This window comes from Sesamum indicum, linkage group LG11, assembly GCF_026168435.1.
Source record: "Sesamum indicum cultivar Baizhima isolate 11 linkage group LG11, ASM2616843v1, whole genome shotgun sequence".
Lineage (NCBI taxonomy): Eukaryota > Viridiplantae > Streptophyta > Magnoliopsida > Lamiales > Pedaliaceae > Sesamum > Sesamum indicum.
Genome location: NC_142667.1, coordinates 11,247,233 through 11,263,853, shown reverse-complemented (window position 1 = coordinate 11,263,853; position 16,621 = coordinate 11,247,233). Strand labels below are relative to the sequence as shown.

General features: G+C 36.1%; 3 protein-coding genes across 5 annotated transcripts; 2 read left to right on the top strand and 1 right to left on the bottom strand.

Annotated features, from left to right (window-relative positions):
- Positions 1 to 265: 265 nt before the first annotated feature.
- On the bottom strand, positions 266 to 9,485 carry LOC105173680 (tubulin-tyrosine ligase). Of its 2 annotated transcripts, none has more exons than XM_011095527.3 (15): positions 9,117 to 9,485; positions 8,627 to 8,872; positions 8,108 to 8,232; positions 7,788 to 8,004; positions 7,546 to 7,671; positions 7,216 to 7,472; positions 3,648 to 3,755; positions 3,263 to 3,404; positions 3,015 to 3,180; positions 2,511 to 2,668; positions 2,083 to 2,406; positions 1,853 to 1,927; positions 1,444 to 1,513; positions 1,185 to 1,342; positions 266 to 502 (listed from the first exon to the last, which is right to left on the bottom strand). In XM_011095527.3, exons 1-15 carry the CDS (start codon positions 9,390 to 9,392, stop codon positions 353 to 355), a joined length of 2,598 nt encoding a protein of 865 aa, XP_011093829.1. In that variant the 5' UTR covers positions 9,393 to 9,485; the 3' UTR covers positions 266 to 352. The 2 variants fall into 2 exon arrangements, with proteins under 2 accessions (XP_011093829.1, XP_011093830.1); XM_011095528.3 differs by having other exon boundaries at positions 9,068 to 9,208.
- A 1,336-nt stretch (positions 9,486 to 10,821) lies between these two features.
- LOC105173679 (uncharacterized) lies at positions 10,822 to 13,043 on the top strand. Of its 2 annotated transcripts, none has more exons than XM_011095525.2 (2): positions 10,822 to 10,912; positions 11,854 to 13,043. In XM_011095525.2, exon 2 carries the CDS (start codon positions 11,882 to 11,884, stop codon positions 12,755 to 12,757), a length of 876 nt encoding a protein of 291 aa, XP_011093827.1. In that variant the 5' UTR covers positions 10,822 to 10,912; positions 11,854 to 11,881; the 3' UTR covers positions 12,758 to 13,043. The 2 variants fall into 2 exon arrangements, with proteins under 2 accessions (XP_011093827.1, XP_088731911.1); XM_088875785.1 differs by having other exon boundaries at positions 10,841 to 10,912; positions 11,861 to 13,043.
- Positions 13,044 to 14,961: 1,918 nt separating this feature from the next.
- LOC105173678 (Putative membrane lipoprotein) lies at positions 14,962 to 16,004 on the top strand. Its single transcript, XM_011095524.3, has one exon. It carries the CDS (start codon positions 15,156 to 15,158, stop codon positions 15,774 to 15,776), a length of 621 nt encoding a protein of 206 aa, XP_011093826.1. The 5' UTR covers positions 14,962 to 15,155; the 3' UTR covers positions 15,777 to 16,004.
- Positions 16,005 to 16,621: the final 617 nt, after the last annotated feature.

Sequence of the window (16,621 nt, the reverse complement as noted above, 5' to 3'; positions counted from 1 at the left end):
TCTTTTTTTGCCAAAAATACATAATAACAAGCATTTTCACATTTGCAAATTTAACAAAAAATAAAAATAAGAATTGAAAAGTGAAGATAAAAACTAAAATCGACTCTGGCGACTGCTAGTAATTTTTCCCGCTCAGTCAATTCTGTCGGCAGGTTGCTTAATGATTTACAACAAATGAAGTCCAAACAATGGAGAGTGGAGAGATGGGGAGCTTAAATGACACCTGAAACATTGAAATCGTGCATAACTGTACGAAACCCAAGCAAAGACAAACAGAAGTATGTCATTGAACATTATCTTTCCCAGTTCACGTTTGCAAAATCATCACAAACAACCTGTCACTATAGTTCAATTATAATGGGGATACATGAGTGGTCTCATTTAAGAAGAGACAACCAAATACATAGTTGTAAAAGTCACTTCCTTTGACAATGCCGCCTCCCCCAGTAATGGCCTCGGTATCATATTTGCATGCACGAGTACAGTCAGGGCAATATGTTATCTACAAATAAACAGAATATACTTGTAACATGTGAAGAGAAGTACAATTATTTCTAACATCTGTTCTAGCACACAGTAGTTTTGAGCATCCGACTATACCAAAACACACACAGAAGGTAAAGCAGTTTTGCAGATCACTAATGCAATGGATCCCAAGACTGATACAAAACCGAAGATTATGATTAACAACTCATAGAGAGAAGCGGTAAATGTAAGGATATTATTAGTAGGAAAGAGATGTTCGGTTCATCCAAGGAACTAAGGAAGAGAATTCTTCTACAGACCTGTTAGCTAAAGCAAATGAAGATGGATTTGGAGGCTTCATAATTTGACAACTAATCCAAGTTAATACATGATTAAATCCCGTGATTGGATATGCTTGGTAAACAAATGAGCCTTCCTTCATGCCCAAGACCAACAACATGCATTTTGGAATTTGTGAAGGTTAGTTTCATGACCATGCTTGGGGACAAAATTCAACAGTTAGATACAGAGAAGATTGCCTGTGTCATCATCCATTATGCAATGTGAAGCAGATGCACTTGTATAAACATTAATATGCACGTCCATGTATGATGCATGTAGTCCTAGGTCAACTATCAGAATTTCTGAAGTTTGCCTTTTCATCAATAAATATCGCTCAATCTTGTTTCCAGAAGTAACACAAAAAAGGTTTCTCATACCTCCAATAATTTAGGCTGATAATGGCAGTCAAGCATGACATCAACACCATACATGGCTCTAGACATTGGACTATGCATTTCCGGATGCACTGTGGCAGCTGCCTCAAAAACAGATCTGATCATCTGTTTAATTCTCAGATGGATATCCATCCATTGAACTGAAAAAATAAGCATGTGCATCTTATGAGTTAAGAAAACAACCAACAACTAGTAGCCTCCCGGGGCAGCAGAACATGTGGAAATAGGAAGCAATCAGTACCCTGATGTTCTTGCTCAAATTCCTTAACAAACTCAGCTGTGTGCATGTGATTTAATCTTCCCCTGTAATTCTGAAGATGCGGAAAAATCATAACCATAAATACATGACTGTACCAATGAAGTGATGGAGCTTCTATGTGAAAGCAAGTAGTAATTGACTATTTGACTAGGGTTCTTTATCCAGGTTCCAATCCCCTTCACAGACTAGGTCACACAAAACTTACCCTTCAGAGCTGAGTTTGCAGTTACGGTATTGAATTTACTGATAGGGTTGTAATAGAAGTCCAAAGAGTTAGTTTTATTACATATTTTGTCCAAAAGCTCAAGCGCGAGTTATAAAGCAAGCTTGTCTACTCTAGTCGTGGTTGGCACCTCAATTGAACCCCAAGAAGTAATTAAACACAACTTACCATAACTGTGAAATGTGTCTCGTATTCGAAAAAACTATGTTTCTCCAAAGAGTAAGTGTTGTTGGCCAATCTAACCTGAAAAAGAAACATGAAGAAATAATAACATCCATGGGCCAAAAAAAGGAAAATAACCATTTTTGAGATAGAGACCTGCCACAACGTTTTTAAGTTATTCACCACATGCATAGCAATGCCTTGAAAGAAGTAGATAAATTTTACATAATGCATACCCAGAAAATATCTGCAAGGAATATCTCTAATGGTCTCATGCTGCGAACCAAAACAATGTAACGGAGATCAAACTTTCTCCCTCTAAATAAGGCAGGGTGTTCAATATACTTCTGACATATCTTTGGACCAGTCTCCATGAGACGGATGATTGCTGATAAACTTTGAGTAACAGTAGTATCGATAGTTCTCGCCATGTTCCATGGTTTTAAGATCCACAAGTTGTCAACTCCATCCTTTTCACGTGTGTAATAGTCTCCTATAAGTTGAGTGAGATGTGTTTCAAGATTGTAGGTTGGCTGGAGCCACTTGGGAGCACCATGTGCCTGTTACAAAAGGGGGACGAATCCAGTAAACATGAGTTGTTGAAGAATACATATTGAAGTTGGAACCTTATAGATTATGCATTACATTAGAAAATAAAGAAAACCTTCTGAACAGTTTCAGCTAAATGATGTTTCATCACAAGGCAAGCCTCAAAAGGAAATTGATTTATGTATTGCTGATCATTCAGTCCAACTTCCTTCTTCATCTCCTCATCCACTTGCACACTGGTCCATATTATTTTTGCATTCTTTGGTTCAGTTGCTGCATATAGAGCAATTGAAAGAGAATAGTTACCAAAAATAAGCCAATGCGCATGACATGTCAAGAACTTGCCTGAGGGACTTAAAATGGGACCAGCTAATGCACAAAATATGTAAAGCCTCATGCTTGATAGTAAATACTCTACTACAGCACTAAAACAGTAGCTCAAACAATCTACATGTGCTCAGCATAAACAGTGAGATGTTACAAAGATAACTTGGTTAAACAGATTGAACTTGAATATCCAGAATATAACACACTGCATATAAAATCCAACATGGCAAGAAATAGCATATCATAATCAGAAGTCAAATAAAATCCTGGTGGCTACCAACCGGTCACTTACTGATTACAAATTCTGGGCGTGTCAAAAGCTCCTCCACTTGCGGTATATCAGTGTAAACATGCAACACACTTTCATTATTATGAAGCAGGCTATTGGTAACAGATGGCATCACAGGCGGTGGAGAAAACTTTCTTGACTGCAATTTCATGCTGTATTTTTCATGCTCCTGAGAGAGAATAAGAAAGCTTTAAACGAACAGCACTAATCATGGACTGGCCAGACCAAAAATAGCAATCAGAAGGACATACTTTAACAAAATAATTTTGAGGGGTGTGGAACCAGGCAGTAAGCCTAGCAGATCGTTGTCTGTCCTCCCCAATGCCAAACAGGTAATCCCGGGTGCACTCATCACCTCTTTGGACATTCTTTGTAGGCCAAAGAATGGAGTAACTGAAAATTTTCAATCAAGTGAACAACTGTTTGCAAAATGTACAAATGAGATTGGGACCCTAAGTTCTCTAATATTTTCTGTCTTCACCCACTTCAACAAATAAACTAAGAAGCACGATCCCAAAGGGAGATCCCTGATTATCAGTGGTGTAATACAGACTTTTGAGGAAAAAACATATAGTAACTATGATGATGCTCTCAAAATAAAAGGAGGCGATACAAGATATGGTTCGAGGAGAGAACCTCACAGCTGACTCTAGTTTGCCATCTGGCATGTAGAGAAAAGGTGAAACTCTGAAATTGGCTTCATCACTGTGCCGCAAAGCTGAACCTAGTTCATCCATCACATACCTGTGAACAATGCCAAAAGAAAAGTTATGACATGTACTAGAGATGACTAATTGGAGAACGCTTATCACTATATCATTTTTCCAGTGTATGAGACCATAATATCAGACCAATCTTGTAAATGAGATCGTTAAGTAATATAGTTGTTTTTTCACCGAAGTCCTCTTGCAGTATCTGTTACTTTATATTAAGCAGTTCAACTGAAATTCATACACCAGATAGGATGTAGGATGGCCGAATGTATATTGTGCAAATGCATAACCATTTAGACGAGTCCCATTGAGTTCTTTGAAAAGCACAACGAGCATCCTGAAAGACACCTGGGGCATGTCCTTAAGCGATGCTGAAGGGTGGATTCAAGGAAGGGAGGGATCCAGCAGGTCTACAGTTACAAGCATCTCCTTCCTATTTCGGGAGGAAGGAAAAATGGAGGGGAAAACACCACCTACTTTGTATGTGTCCGACCATCCTAATACAGAGAAGTTGGAGGAATGATTGGCTGTGAAACACGAAAGGCTTCCATACTACTGTGTTTTTATGATATTCAGCAAAGAACTAGGTTTTTGTATCCTCAGCCTACATGATAGCGAACAACATGAAGGACCAACAATTACTCCTCAAATAGGTGAAGGATTCGAAAACCCCTTTTTCCCTTCACATACCTAACTTTTGTCGATACTAAACATGCCTTAATGAGCAAAGTTCACATCCTCATAACACCACAGCCTTACCGGCTGTATACGTCATTTCTATCCAACAGCATACACATTTACTTCTAATTGTTCACCTACAGAGTGATTGAGTGAAAGACAACCATTGGTCATTTAAGGAGACTGGAGCACATTGTGTAACATCTCATGGCAACAAAAATGGACAAATAAGGTATTTTAGGTATTTCTGGATATGAAGAGCCTCACATCTATTTACCTTCTTCCCAAGCTATAATGTCCATTTGGCTTTTAAGGAGACTAGAGTGCTTTCTACGTCTCATGGAAAAAACACAATGTAGAAACAAGGCACTTAGGCATTTTGTATGTGAAGAATCTCCCATCTATTTGCCTTCTTCCCAAGCTACCATTGAAGATTCTACACCAAGTAAAATATATTTTTGAGTAAAAAAAAAAGCTTCCCCCAATCCATTACTCTTTACTCGAAGAATATCTAATGAGAACATTTCCCGCTTATACCAACAACAGATCCAGTAGCTTTCAGAGTTATAAACGTTTAGCTTATGCAGTCCAACACACATGCTTGCCACAGTGTATCTTTGTTGAATAACATATCCAAGTTAATATAGAAGATATGCAAAGAAGAGTTCACCCATTTCCCTATCCTGGGGACAAAACAATTATCAAAGGGTTGGAGAGAAAAAGAAATAGTAGGATCAACTCTTTGGGCATGAAGTCTTCAGTGAAAATTGTGTGTAAGCTTATCAAGGGTGTTTGCATCTCTACTTGGGGATCTGCGCTCGCCACTATCCCCACGCCATAATATAAGGATCTACTGAAGATACAACTTCAGTCATCCACCCAAGACTTTTACCACAGCCATCGCCATTGCTTGAGAAACTGGAACTTTACAGGTAAAATGGTACACTGAGGATTTCCTATTCCATATCATAGTACCTTAGGACAGCTGAAGGATGGACCAACACGTATAACTGGTAAGCTAGATGAGTTGTTGGTTGTCCAACTCAGATAGCAAAATGCAGACTGGGCCGAAGAGCATGTGGAATCTGTTACCACCTTGTAAGGTCATTGAGTTCATACCAATACTATATCAAAATTGCTTCTTCCTCCACCTGCAAAGATAGTAACTCCCTATATGGTGGTGTCATAGGAGATGGGCAAACTGGCACCTGCTGGTCCATGAACCGAAGTTGTCTTCTGGCCAATTTTCCATTCATATAAATGCAAAAGGCATCAGATCCACCTAATGCATGCTTCTGTTATGCTTCCTGGTTAGGAGGAACAAACAGGACAAGGTTCATGTCAGACTCACGGCAGCATCAGAGCACAGAACTTAAGAAGTCTCTAGACAATGGAAACAAATAAAATATATTGGTAGCCAAAAAAATTGGGACTTATATTCATGAGACCCAACTATGTAAGAGCTGCCTAAAAGTAAAACCATATTCGCCCAAGTAGGACTGCCCCTGTCCTCTTCCTTTCTTCCTCTGCCTTCTTTGATTTGTTGCAGTAGAGACTCAAGGAAAGCGGTTCTATCAGCAAGTAGGAGGCAGAAACATAAACGACTAACAGACTATGCTTTTACCTCAAAGCCTTTTTCAGTTCAGCTGCTTCAGCAGTATAAAGCACCCTCTCTTTGTCCTCCTTCAGGCCATTGTAACTATTATGTGGGCTTTCACTACCATTTCCAATATTCCAACTCCAGGAAGCCCAGCAGACTACATTAGAAAGGAACAAGTCCATGTAGAAAGTGTGCTTGCTCCCATCTTATCAGTGGGGCACAGCAAGTTGCTATTTTGAAAATAAAAATAAAGTAGAAGATTTCTTGCACTTCGACATTAGTATTACATATAATAAGGACCTAAACAAAATCCCACCTGGCATTCCAAGCATTAAGGACGAGTAGAGGCTATTCTTCAATATTCACAAAATACAGGGATGCTAAAAAATGTTGCTAGACCAAGAAGGTGCTTTTTAAAATCCCAATCCTACAAATGCTTCAAATTTTAAAGTACCAAATAATGCCTCTGTTTCCTATGATTTTTGGTTATATCTTTAGTCCTTGCAAACCCCAATGTGACGGTTCATATCCCATTAATCAGCCAATTATCGACCTATCAGCAAGGTCATTCTAGTCTCAACTAAAGTCAGGCAAAAGAAATGTGGCGGACGGTGGACCCAAAGGAATCACTCTCATAAAAGCCAAGATCTTTCCTCACTGGCAATCACCCCAATCATATAGGCTCAGTAGTAAGCTCAAGAAGGTCCAACTAAGTAATTCTCAAGACAAATCCTCCAAGGAAGATTACATATCCTGCATCCTCGCATAAAACCAGTACTATTACCTTTCCTAGAGGGAAAAAGGCAACAGAGGAGAAAAAGTAAATTTCCATTCATCATGATGCAAATTCTATCCTGGAATTATCATTTTCACCAGTACCTCATGCAAAGTTCAGAAGGCAAGATAAGTTTTTTTGCAACAAGTTTTGGAGCATCACATAGTATACCAACACATCTTTTTCATAGTTTTAGAAGAACTTTAACAACGATTAATTAATCTGACCAGAGCTGTTATTACTAAATTGTATGATTCTACTCAGTTTCATGCTCTTCTTATGAACTAACTAACCGCCCATACACAAACAGGTAATCAAATGAAACTTCTTTTCCCTGTAATCAAATCAATATTTGTTACTTACTCCACAGACGGAAATTTCATAAGACCCACGTCAAACTCCAAGAGAACACTTGCATAATAAGAACTGAATGCCTACCAAACAGAGGTTTCATCTATCTTCTCTTCATCCGCAAGCCGATATGTCATTAAGTACAACCACATAGCACTGATAACACGATCTGTGAGAGATTCTCCAGCATTCAGCTCAGGGAGACGAGGTTTTAACATTGAATCAACTATGCTCTTCTCTGCAACCAAGATTTTTGAAGTACTAAGCCCGTTCAACAGAGAGAGGGTAGGTAGAGCTTCAATGATATCAACAGCATTGTCTCCAAGAGGTCCAGGAATATCCACCTATTTTGTGCTCATGTCAGCATAATCGCAAGTTCAGAGTGAAATGTAAATAGTTTACATTTGACTAGGTTACCTCCAGTGCAGTTAAGTTGATGAATCCTCTAAGATATTTTAGCAGTTCACCACTTGAGTTTTCATTCAATGGATTTCCACGAAGATTCAAGTATGAAAGCATAGGCAATTCAGAAGGAGAAAACGCCTGGAATAAAATGAAGAAGGTCTAGGTCAAGAATTAGTATAAATCTTGAGATAAATTAGGGTGACGTTGGAGCTAAAGTAAAGAAGAGAAATTTGCAGTTAAAAGATTACTCTGACCTTCGTGATAAGATTACGAATACTCCTATTTGAAAGATCGAGAGATGCAACACTCTGCAATAGGTGATCACTTTCATGAGAACCTCCAGGATTGTCTTTCTCATATAATCCTCCACAGAATCCTAAGGCCCACTTGCCATACTTAGGGGTAAAACAGGAGTTGTAGATTTCCAATTCAGGACAGTTTAGTAGAATAGCATCTTCCAAGTAATTATCACTGCAAAAGAAAGCTTTTGTTGAGAGTCCCTAACCCTTGAGAAAATTGAAGTATCAGCATAAGTACATCTTCGTATCAGTTTTTTAAACACTTAACGACTCACCCAATTTGCAGCATTGGGTTATAGTTCAGCCATAGAGCTCTAAGAGATTTGAATTGAGCTACCACCTTTACCACATTTTCTGAGTTGTTGAGCTTGTTGCCACGGAGGCTTAGTGCGATCAAATGCTGATGCAAAATAACACCTTGAGTTCATGCTCACTATGATTCAAGGCAATCAGACCAACTAGTTCTGTCACCAGCCATTATGATGAATAACAAACATGGAGGATATCACCAGAGAATATATAAAAAATGAACAGAGAAAAGTGGAAGTTTGGCATAGTTTCAAAGAGAGATCATACTGCGGTTAAATCCCAATGCTATATCAAGGTTAAGAACGACAACACAATTAGTTCTTAAATCATTACATACCACTATGTAGTCCATGTTTTAAACTAAACATCATCAATTATTGTGACTTAATGGGAAAATATTAAAGAGTAATGTTTCAAGATCATTTTAACTCCAATCCACTGACCACCACCATCACCCCAATAGTCCATGCAAAAGAATAACTTACAGGAAATTTACTGGGCAAATCAAGGGAAACTAGCACAGCATCATCAATTTCAAGATCTTCAAGCTCCAACCACCTCACAGAATGAATCCCTTCTTCTTTAACTTTACAGAATTCTCTCTCAACTATCTCTGCAGCACTTAATTTAGTATCATCTTCATCACCTGTCTCCTCAGCATCCGAAGTCAAATCAGCATCCACACACATTAATGACGCCATCCTTTCTACCAAGCCTGGAACCTCCTGCAACTGTAATATTACCAAAATAGATATCAGAAACTTAATGCAAAATACAATGAAACAGATCAAGGGCGTGAAACGAACGAATAAGAAAAACAAGATAAATCCTATTCCGGCTAAACCTAACAAATTATGTCTATTTTCTTATTCCTCTAGAAGCAATCCAGGTGAAGAAAAGAAAAGCACGAGAGCAGCATATTTAACTGAAAATCAATAAACACGGTGCTACGTCCCTCATTCTGTTTGTCTACACCTGCTTGTAAGCATCTGGAAGTCGAAAAGTCCAGGCATGGTCAACTAGAAAAACATCAGAATCTTTGCCGAGAAAATCCGCAGTGAGAACAAGCCTCCTCTGCCTGCCGTCCTCCACGGGCTCCACCTGGAAATAATTCCCGCCATCAAAAGCCTCAGCCGTGAGCTTCTGGAAGAGCTTCTGATGCAGTGACTGTGGCAGGCCAGACGCCACCAGGAGGACGCCATGGACCTTTACGAAATCTTCGTAGGTTCCAATTCCGGCGGCGGCGGACATGTTGTAGGTGAGTGGTACCGGGTTGTACGATTGAAAGCTCAGGGGTTTGTGTGGGCTGGAAAGATGAAGGGGTTTTACAAAGGGTTTAACGACAATTAATTAATCGAACCAGCCTAAAACCGATTAAGGAAATAAATTCATACTCTCACCCCTTCTTTTATTTTTTTTAATAATTATATTTACAATTTTAATTTATAATCTATTTACACAAATTATTTATATATTTTTTTATAATAATATCCTTGACGGTTAAAAATATAAATAATTTATGTAAAAATATTAATTTCTTAGAAAAATGTACCTATAATTTTTCCAAAAACATTAATGATTCGTATAAATAATATTTATATTTTTGTAGGCAAGGAAGAAGAATTTAGTGTTAAGACATTGAGGTTATAATTAAGCACTTTTAATACACAAGTTCCTATTGTTATGGAGTATATGACAAGTTAAACTTCTTTTAAGACATCATCATGACTGAATCTTGAAATTTAGTATAATTGAGAATACTTTTTTCGTTATTTAAATAATTATGAATACCTTTTTTAAAATAAAAAATAATTATATAATTATATAAAAAATAATTATATAATTATATTTCACCTTTGCTGAAAAAAATTTCTCCAAAAAAAAATGTTTGAAGAAAATGGAAGAAAACTTGATGGTAAATAAATGATTTATAGGACATATTTGTCCAAAAAAAAAAGTATTCCATAAAATTTTAAGAAAATATATAATAAATTATTATTCAATAATTCGAAAGCATATTTTGGTCAATTAACCGTAAAAGAATAAATGAAAATCTGATCGAACAACAAAATGGGCTTATTATCAAACAAACGAGAATATATTTTTAATTATGCGTAAACTTAAAAAGATTATTGTAATTTACTCTTTAAACTTTTATGTCATGCGTAACTATGTATATTAAATAAATTATATATAAAATAAAATTTATAATAAAAAATCTAATCCAGAATAAGATTACCATTTACACAATAATGCCTTTAGATTGTTATAACACTCAGAATCCACTCAGGTTGCCCAATAAAAGGGATAAATGAGACATGTCCTGAATTTGGGGTGCTCAACCTTACAACTTTCAACTCTTATTACAATACTCCGATTCTTGCAATGCTTGTAATCAAGACCATTTAGGGACGCAACTAGACCGTGGTTTTAGGTTTTATCACCTTTATTCATTTCTAATAATGTATGTCCTTTATAGACAGATAGATTGAACATAAAATTCATGAAATTTCAAGACTAATTAATTACTGAAATCCCAATTGTAACATTAATTACTACCTACCAACATGATTCCCTGTTGAGGTAATTCCACATAATCATAATTATTGCTTTTCATTTTGTACAACAGTGATAAGAACAACTTCATGACCTCATTTCACATTTAGACTAGCGTTCCACATTGGCTATATAAATCGAGAGTTTGAGTCTGTAAAATTCATTCATACTCCAAAATTCTTCCTGTAAATTTGTCTCAGATCAGTCTCCTTCAGGTAAAGTTTTTCTGATCTGTGTTGAAATGTGCTTATAATTTTTACTTTAGAGAGTTTGGAATAGGTTGTAAATGAATGTCATTTTCTTTTTTTACACTCACACGCCCAACTCATAGGAGTGTGGCGCTTAATCATTTGGTCTCTGAGTACAGCTTAATGGTTCCGGCACAATGAATTTTCTATCAGTCATTTTAATTTATTTTTCCATTAATGATGTTTTTCCTTTTTTTTTTTCTTTATCTTTTTTCTTCTCTTATATAGATACATATATATGTCTCTATGTGTGTCTGTGTATACATTTATATATGTATAAATAAAAAGATATATTTGTTTTTTTCTTTTTCCTTTAATTTTTTTTTGTTTTTTTTTTTTTAAATTTTTTTGGTTGATTTCTATTTTTGCTATTATCTGTTGTAATAGTGAAGCGCTTACGGGACAAATTATAATTTTAGTCCGACAAATATAAGGAGGTGGTAATTTAGCTCTATTGAAATCAATTTTAACAATTTGGTTCTACAATTAAAAAAAATGACAAATGGAGGACAACTAAAAATTCATAAATTGGTTGGAAAAGTGGACGTGACATACTAATTTATAAATTTCAGACTAGAATTGTCTTTAAATTGCCGACTCTCTTTAATTGTAGGAATAAATTATCAAAATTAATTTGAATAAAACCAAAATTATCACCCTAGGTACTTAAGGGACAAAAGTTACAATTTTCCACACTCTCAAAAGATAATGCAATTTGTTTCTGTCAATAAATTTTCGAAATTTACCATATACAAGAATTCAATGTTTTTTGTGGTTGTTTCATGTACTCATATAATCAACTCCATAATTTGATAGCCCAAATTTACCTCATTTTATCAATTATATTTCATTAATCTATATTCATTTGGTAACCTTAGTTTTTGACTAATTCTTTGAATTATTTCTAGCACGTAGCTCCCAGATCTGCATATTCTCATGGATGGTACACAATATACAGTGACACTAGATGAGTTCAAGCTCTTTCATGGGATTGATCGAACACTGTACGCTGTTCTTGTAAGGGATCTTGGGCGTGATACCCTCGAATGCCTCCACATTATGGGCTTGTGGTTGTGGTTAGAACGAGGAGGGTTTTGTAATTTCGTAAGTAAAATCTTGTCTCTTCCTCCATTCTTGATCAATGAACTTGCCGACGAGGCTGTAATATGCCTCAAGTGTATAAACACTCAGTTGTCGGAAGTAGCCGAAATCCCACTGACCCATAGCCTTGCAAAGAAAGATATATCCCTGCAGTTCTTCCAAGAAAACAGGCGCACTGCTCGTCACGAAATCCAAAGTTTGATTACCGGAGTCTGCATACCTTCACTATCTGACATAATGGAGAAAACGCTGCACAACGAGAGCCCGACCCATAGTCAAATCATGCTACTTAGTCATGCAGCATCGACGACTTCTCCCCTAAACCAAATCCCGGCAGGATCTTTCGTTGACAGTTCGTCCATGATCTCTAACTTGAGAACCGCTGCAAACACTAAAGCACGGGCTAACGAGACGTCAAGGAACGAGAGGACGATGTTCGTCACATTCTCAAAAGGCTATCCGGTGACTGAAACTGAAGTCAGGCAGTTCTTCACAAGGCTGTTTGGGAACTGCATAGAATCATTCCACATGCAAGAGGTAGTAAGCCCTAATGAGCAAGCGCTTTACGCTAAAATCGTCTTCCTTAGATCGTCGTTCATTCGGGCGATTCTCAGTGGAGTTAGCAAGGCCAAGTTCACCATCAATGGGAAACATGTTTGGATGAGGAAGTTTGTGCCCAAGAATGAGAGACCGCTGCCTATGTATCTGTAGGAAGCTGGAAGTACGTAGTCTTTGGTTTTGTTTCTTTCACTAGTAGTTCTTGCTTGTTTGTTGGTACGTATCAGAGTCCGGTAGCATCACAGTTGTGTTAATAGTCAGTACGTAGCCACACAAGTCCCGCTAATAGGCCAGCATTGCATCAAAATTGTTTTTCTATAGTAATGTATCATGCATGACGATCAGTTTCTGATTGAATCTCTTTCGAATGTGAATGTAATTATCTTTCAATCACAACTTATTTATGCAAACTGTTGATTGTTTATCCACATTTGTAGAAAAGAGTGTGGTTCTGTCCATCTTATCATTTGTTGATAAGATAATAGAGTCCAAATGAGAGTTTGAGACGGGTTACAAATTAATTTTCATGAGATTAGTATTCCGCTGTACACATGAATCTGTTTGATGCGTACGTTTTGGATTGATACATAAAAGTTAAAATTATTACCTAAAGTTGATTATCACAACTTACATATTACCAAAAGTTTTCTACATCTAATTTGGTGAAATTCGAACTAATTTTGTAAATGGCAATTTACACCATTTTTTTACATAAGTGGACTTTTTGTTAATCTATACGTCAAGTACAATTCTTTTAGATAGAACTTGATTCAAGTTGAATCAAATTTAATCTAAATTAAATTTGCTGTTGAGTTAATCCTTTTGAGGATTATCAAATCCAGGTTGGAGTCTCAATCTTGGGATCATATTCTCGAATCCAATTGGATGTTGATCAATGTTAGAGCTAAATCGCACAAAATTAAAATCCATTTACTGGAATAAGAGGATCATGTATAAGGTAATTCATGTTAAAACTATGGTAGGTAATTTTATCACAAGTACTCTCCACGTTTGAAGATGAAACTAATCATAATGAGAGCAAAAGCCAAAAAGTTAAATGTCTCCCCCTACAACAATCAAAAAGAAGAAAACGTGAATTATTTTTTTAAAGTAAGAACGGTGAAATATTATTAAGTAAAATAAATTTATTACAATAGAAATACCACTTATTTTTTAGGAATTATAAATCTACTATTCAACAGAAACTACATTCACTGATAAGACGGGACTCGAACCCATAACCTCGAAGGTGAGAAAGAAAATCAGATTATTTCCTACAGTATAAATCACTACAATTTAATTAAAAATCATGTCAATCAATATTGTGTACCGTATTCAAATAAAATTGATGTAAAAACTTATTAACTGACCAAAGTTAATTAATCAACATTCACCGTGATTTTATTCATGATCAACTCATTTACTATAATTTTTTTAAGTGCGATTGATGTTTTGGCCAAATAATAGCTAATATCCATTGTGTGGCCGTGGCCCACCCAGGGGATAGCCCAACGATTTGGGCTCAAGAGTTCTTGTGTTTGAACCTAGGGTGGGGATGGATTAGGTGTATGCGTTTGACAAAAAAGAAAAAGAAAAAACCATAGTGCAATCATGATTTAATTAGTATCTATCGTAATTTTAAATTTTTAATCATGATTAATCATAAAATATATATTTGTCCTAGCATCTTAACAAGTGTGACTCTAAAATCTTGAACATACTTATTGATGAAAATCATTTTAAAATTTAAATTGTTTATCAATGGATCAACAACGTGTCGGGCCTCTAGCTAGTTGATGATATGGGTATAGAGTTTATCGACTATAGTCGGAACCCAATACCATTAGTTTTGGGTTGAGTTGAGGAGTAGTTAGATATATATTTTGCATAGTTTAACTTAAATGCATTTTGATCCTATAATTATGGTTTTTTTAGTAATTTGATCTTATAACTTATAAGGATAGTAATTCAGTCATATATGTTTTTATTTTCTCATTTTCAGGATAAACTTGGCCAGAATTTTTAAAATAACTGAGAAATAATGTCTATTTCTGGCCAATTTTCATTATTTTGCAGTCAATTTTGTTCTGAAATTACAAAACTAAAAAATGTACAAGATTATATTGCTACTCTAATAAGATATAAAACCAAAATGTTTACAAAACTAATAATACAAATCATAAAAAAATAAAATACAATGGATTTGAAATCATAGTATATAATTATATATATGATTCATTATTAATTAATGCATTCATAATTAGATTGGTGGTGCATGCGGAAAGGGCCCATGAATCACCCCTACACTTCAAACACCAAACGAGGGAACAAAGTTACAATACAAACACAGTACTCGATGCTTTTCAGAGTGACCACCCCCCCACCCCAATATAGCCGTTGTGAACTCAAGTGCCCCTCCCAATCCCATGAAACGGCCGGATTTCTACTTGCCTATATAACTTGAGAAATTCTCTTCTCCAATTACCTCTCAAATTAACATCAAGATTCAACACACACATTTTCAAGAAACAGAGACTCTCGACTCCTTGAAATGGCATCCTCCAAGCTCAGAAGTTCCTCCTGCTCTTTCCTCAATCTCCTCCTCTCCTTCTTCAACTTCATCCTCTTCCTTCTCTCCGCCGCCTCTTTCGCCCCCATCCTCCTCCTCAAAAACCCCCCGACTTCTCTCGGTTGGGCGTTTCTCTTGATCTCTTCCCTCTCCCTCCTCTCCTCCTTCACCGGCTTCTACTCTCACTTCTGCTGCATAACCCACGTCTCCCTCCTCCTCGCCTCCTCCGCCGCCCAGCTCCTCGGCATCTTAGCCCTCTTCACCAAGGAGAAATCCAGCCTCTCCATGCTGAAATCGCCCAGGGATCCCAGAGAAGCCAAGCTTCTCGTCAGGCTGGAGTGTGGGGTTCTCATGGCCATGTTCGTCATGCAATTGGCGGTTGCGCTGCTGTGTTGCGTCGTGCACAGCTGTTGGGTGAGGGAGTACCGAGGGCTGGAGGCGGAGCGGGACGCGACGGCGGAGAAACGGCGGCGGAAGATTGCGAGGGTGCAGGAGGAATCGATGGCTAATGCAGCGAGAATTGCGGAAGTGAGAGGGATGGAGTTGGAGGAGAAGATGAAGAGCAAGTATGGAGCATGGGGGAAGAATGATGTTGAAGGCTGATAAATCAGTCTTAGCAATTATGAATACAGCTTGCTTGCTGTTTATGATGATGATGATGATGCGATTGTTGATCATTTGTTGTTAATTTGTCACTATAGGGTGGCAATATCATTTGTTCACCCTTCATAAATTAAAATGTACGAATATCAAATTCCAAATCATTAGATTTATTTGAATTATTTTTAAATTTAAAAATTTAAAATTAATTTAAATTATATTTTTACTGAATATTGATTGATTTTAAAATTTTCTCATATTGAGTCATTTATTTGAGGTTTCATTTCAATTCATGGATTTTGAATTTTTAATACAAATCTTTGGATTTAAATTTGAACTATGTTTATATTAAAGAGTAAAGGATTTCAAATTCTTTTAGGGTGTGTTTGGATTAATAGATTTGTATTTGAAGTAAGGATTTGGAGAAATTATCTCAAATGATTCCAGAAATTTGAAATTCATCCATATTTATTTAAACTTAATTTAAAATTAAAATAAAAGGATCTATATTATTTATATTTAGAATTATTCAAACATATTCAAATGATTTGTTACGAATAATTTAAAATTCATGATTTTATATACTTTAATCTAAAATAGTACTAGCATAATTTAAAAAAATATTATATTTTTTTTGAATTATAATATTAATTTTGATAGAGTTAAAGATGATCTAAATTATATAAGATAAAATAAGATAATATATATATATATATATATAAGATAGAAATACATGAGAAAAGAACAAACTACCAAAAGGTAGTTATGAAAGATCATGGTACATGGCGAAGTTAAAATTAATTGAAAATAAATATGAAATTCACATACCAAAATAATTAAGAGGCACT

Bases quoted from the DNA above. Each gene is read 5' to 3' on its own strand.
- LOC105173680 (XM_011095527.3), bottom strand. From the start codon at position 9,392: ATGTCCGCCGCCGCCGGAATTGGAACCTACGAAGATTTCGTAAAGGTC. The intron at 8,233-8,626 runs GTAAGTTATTCT...ATTTTGCATCAG, and splicing joins ATTTGCCCAGTAAATTTCCT to CATTTGATCGCACTAAGCCT. The intron at 3,756-7,215 runs GTAGGCATTCAG...CATTGTTCACAG, and splicing joins ATAGATGAAACCTCTGTTTG to GTATGTGATGGATGAACTAG.
- LOC105173678 (XM_011095524.3), top strand. From the start codon at position 15,156: ATGGCATCCTCCAAGCTCAGAAGTTCCTCCTGCTCTTTCCTCAATCTC.
- LOC105173679 (XM_011095525.2), top strand. From the start codon at position 11,882: ATGGATGGTACACAATATACAGTGACACTAGATGAGTTCAAGCTCTTT.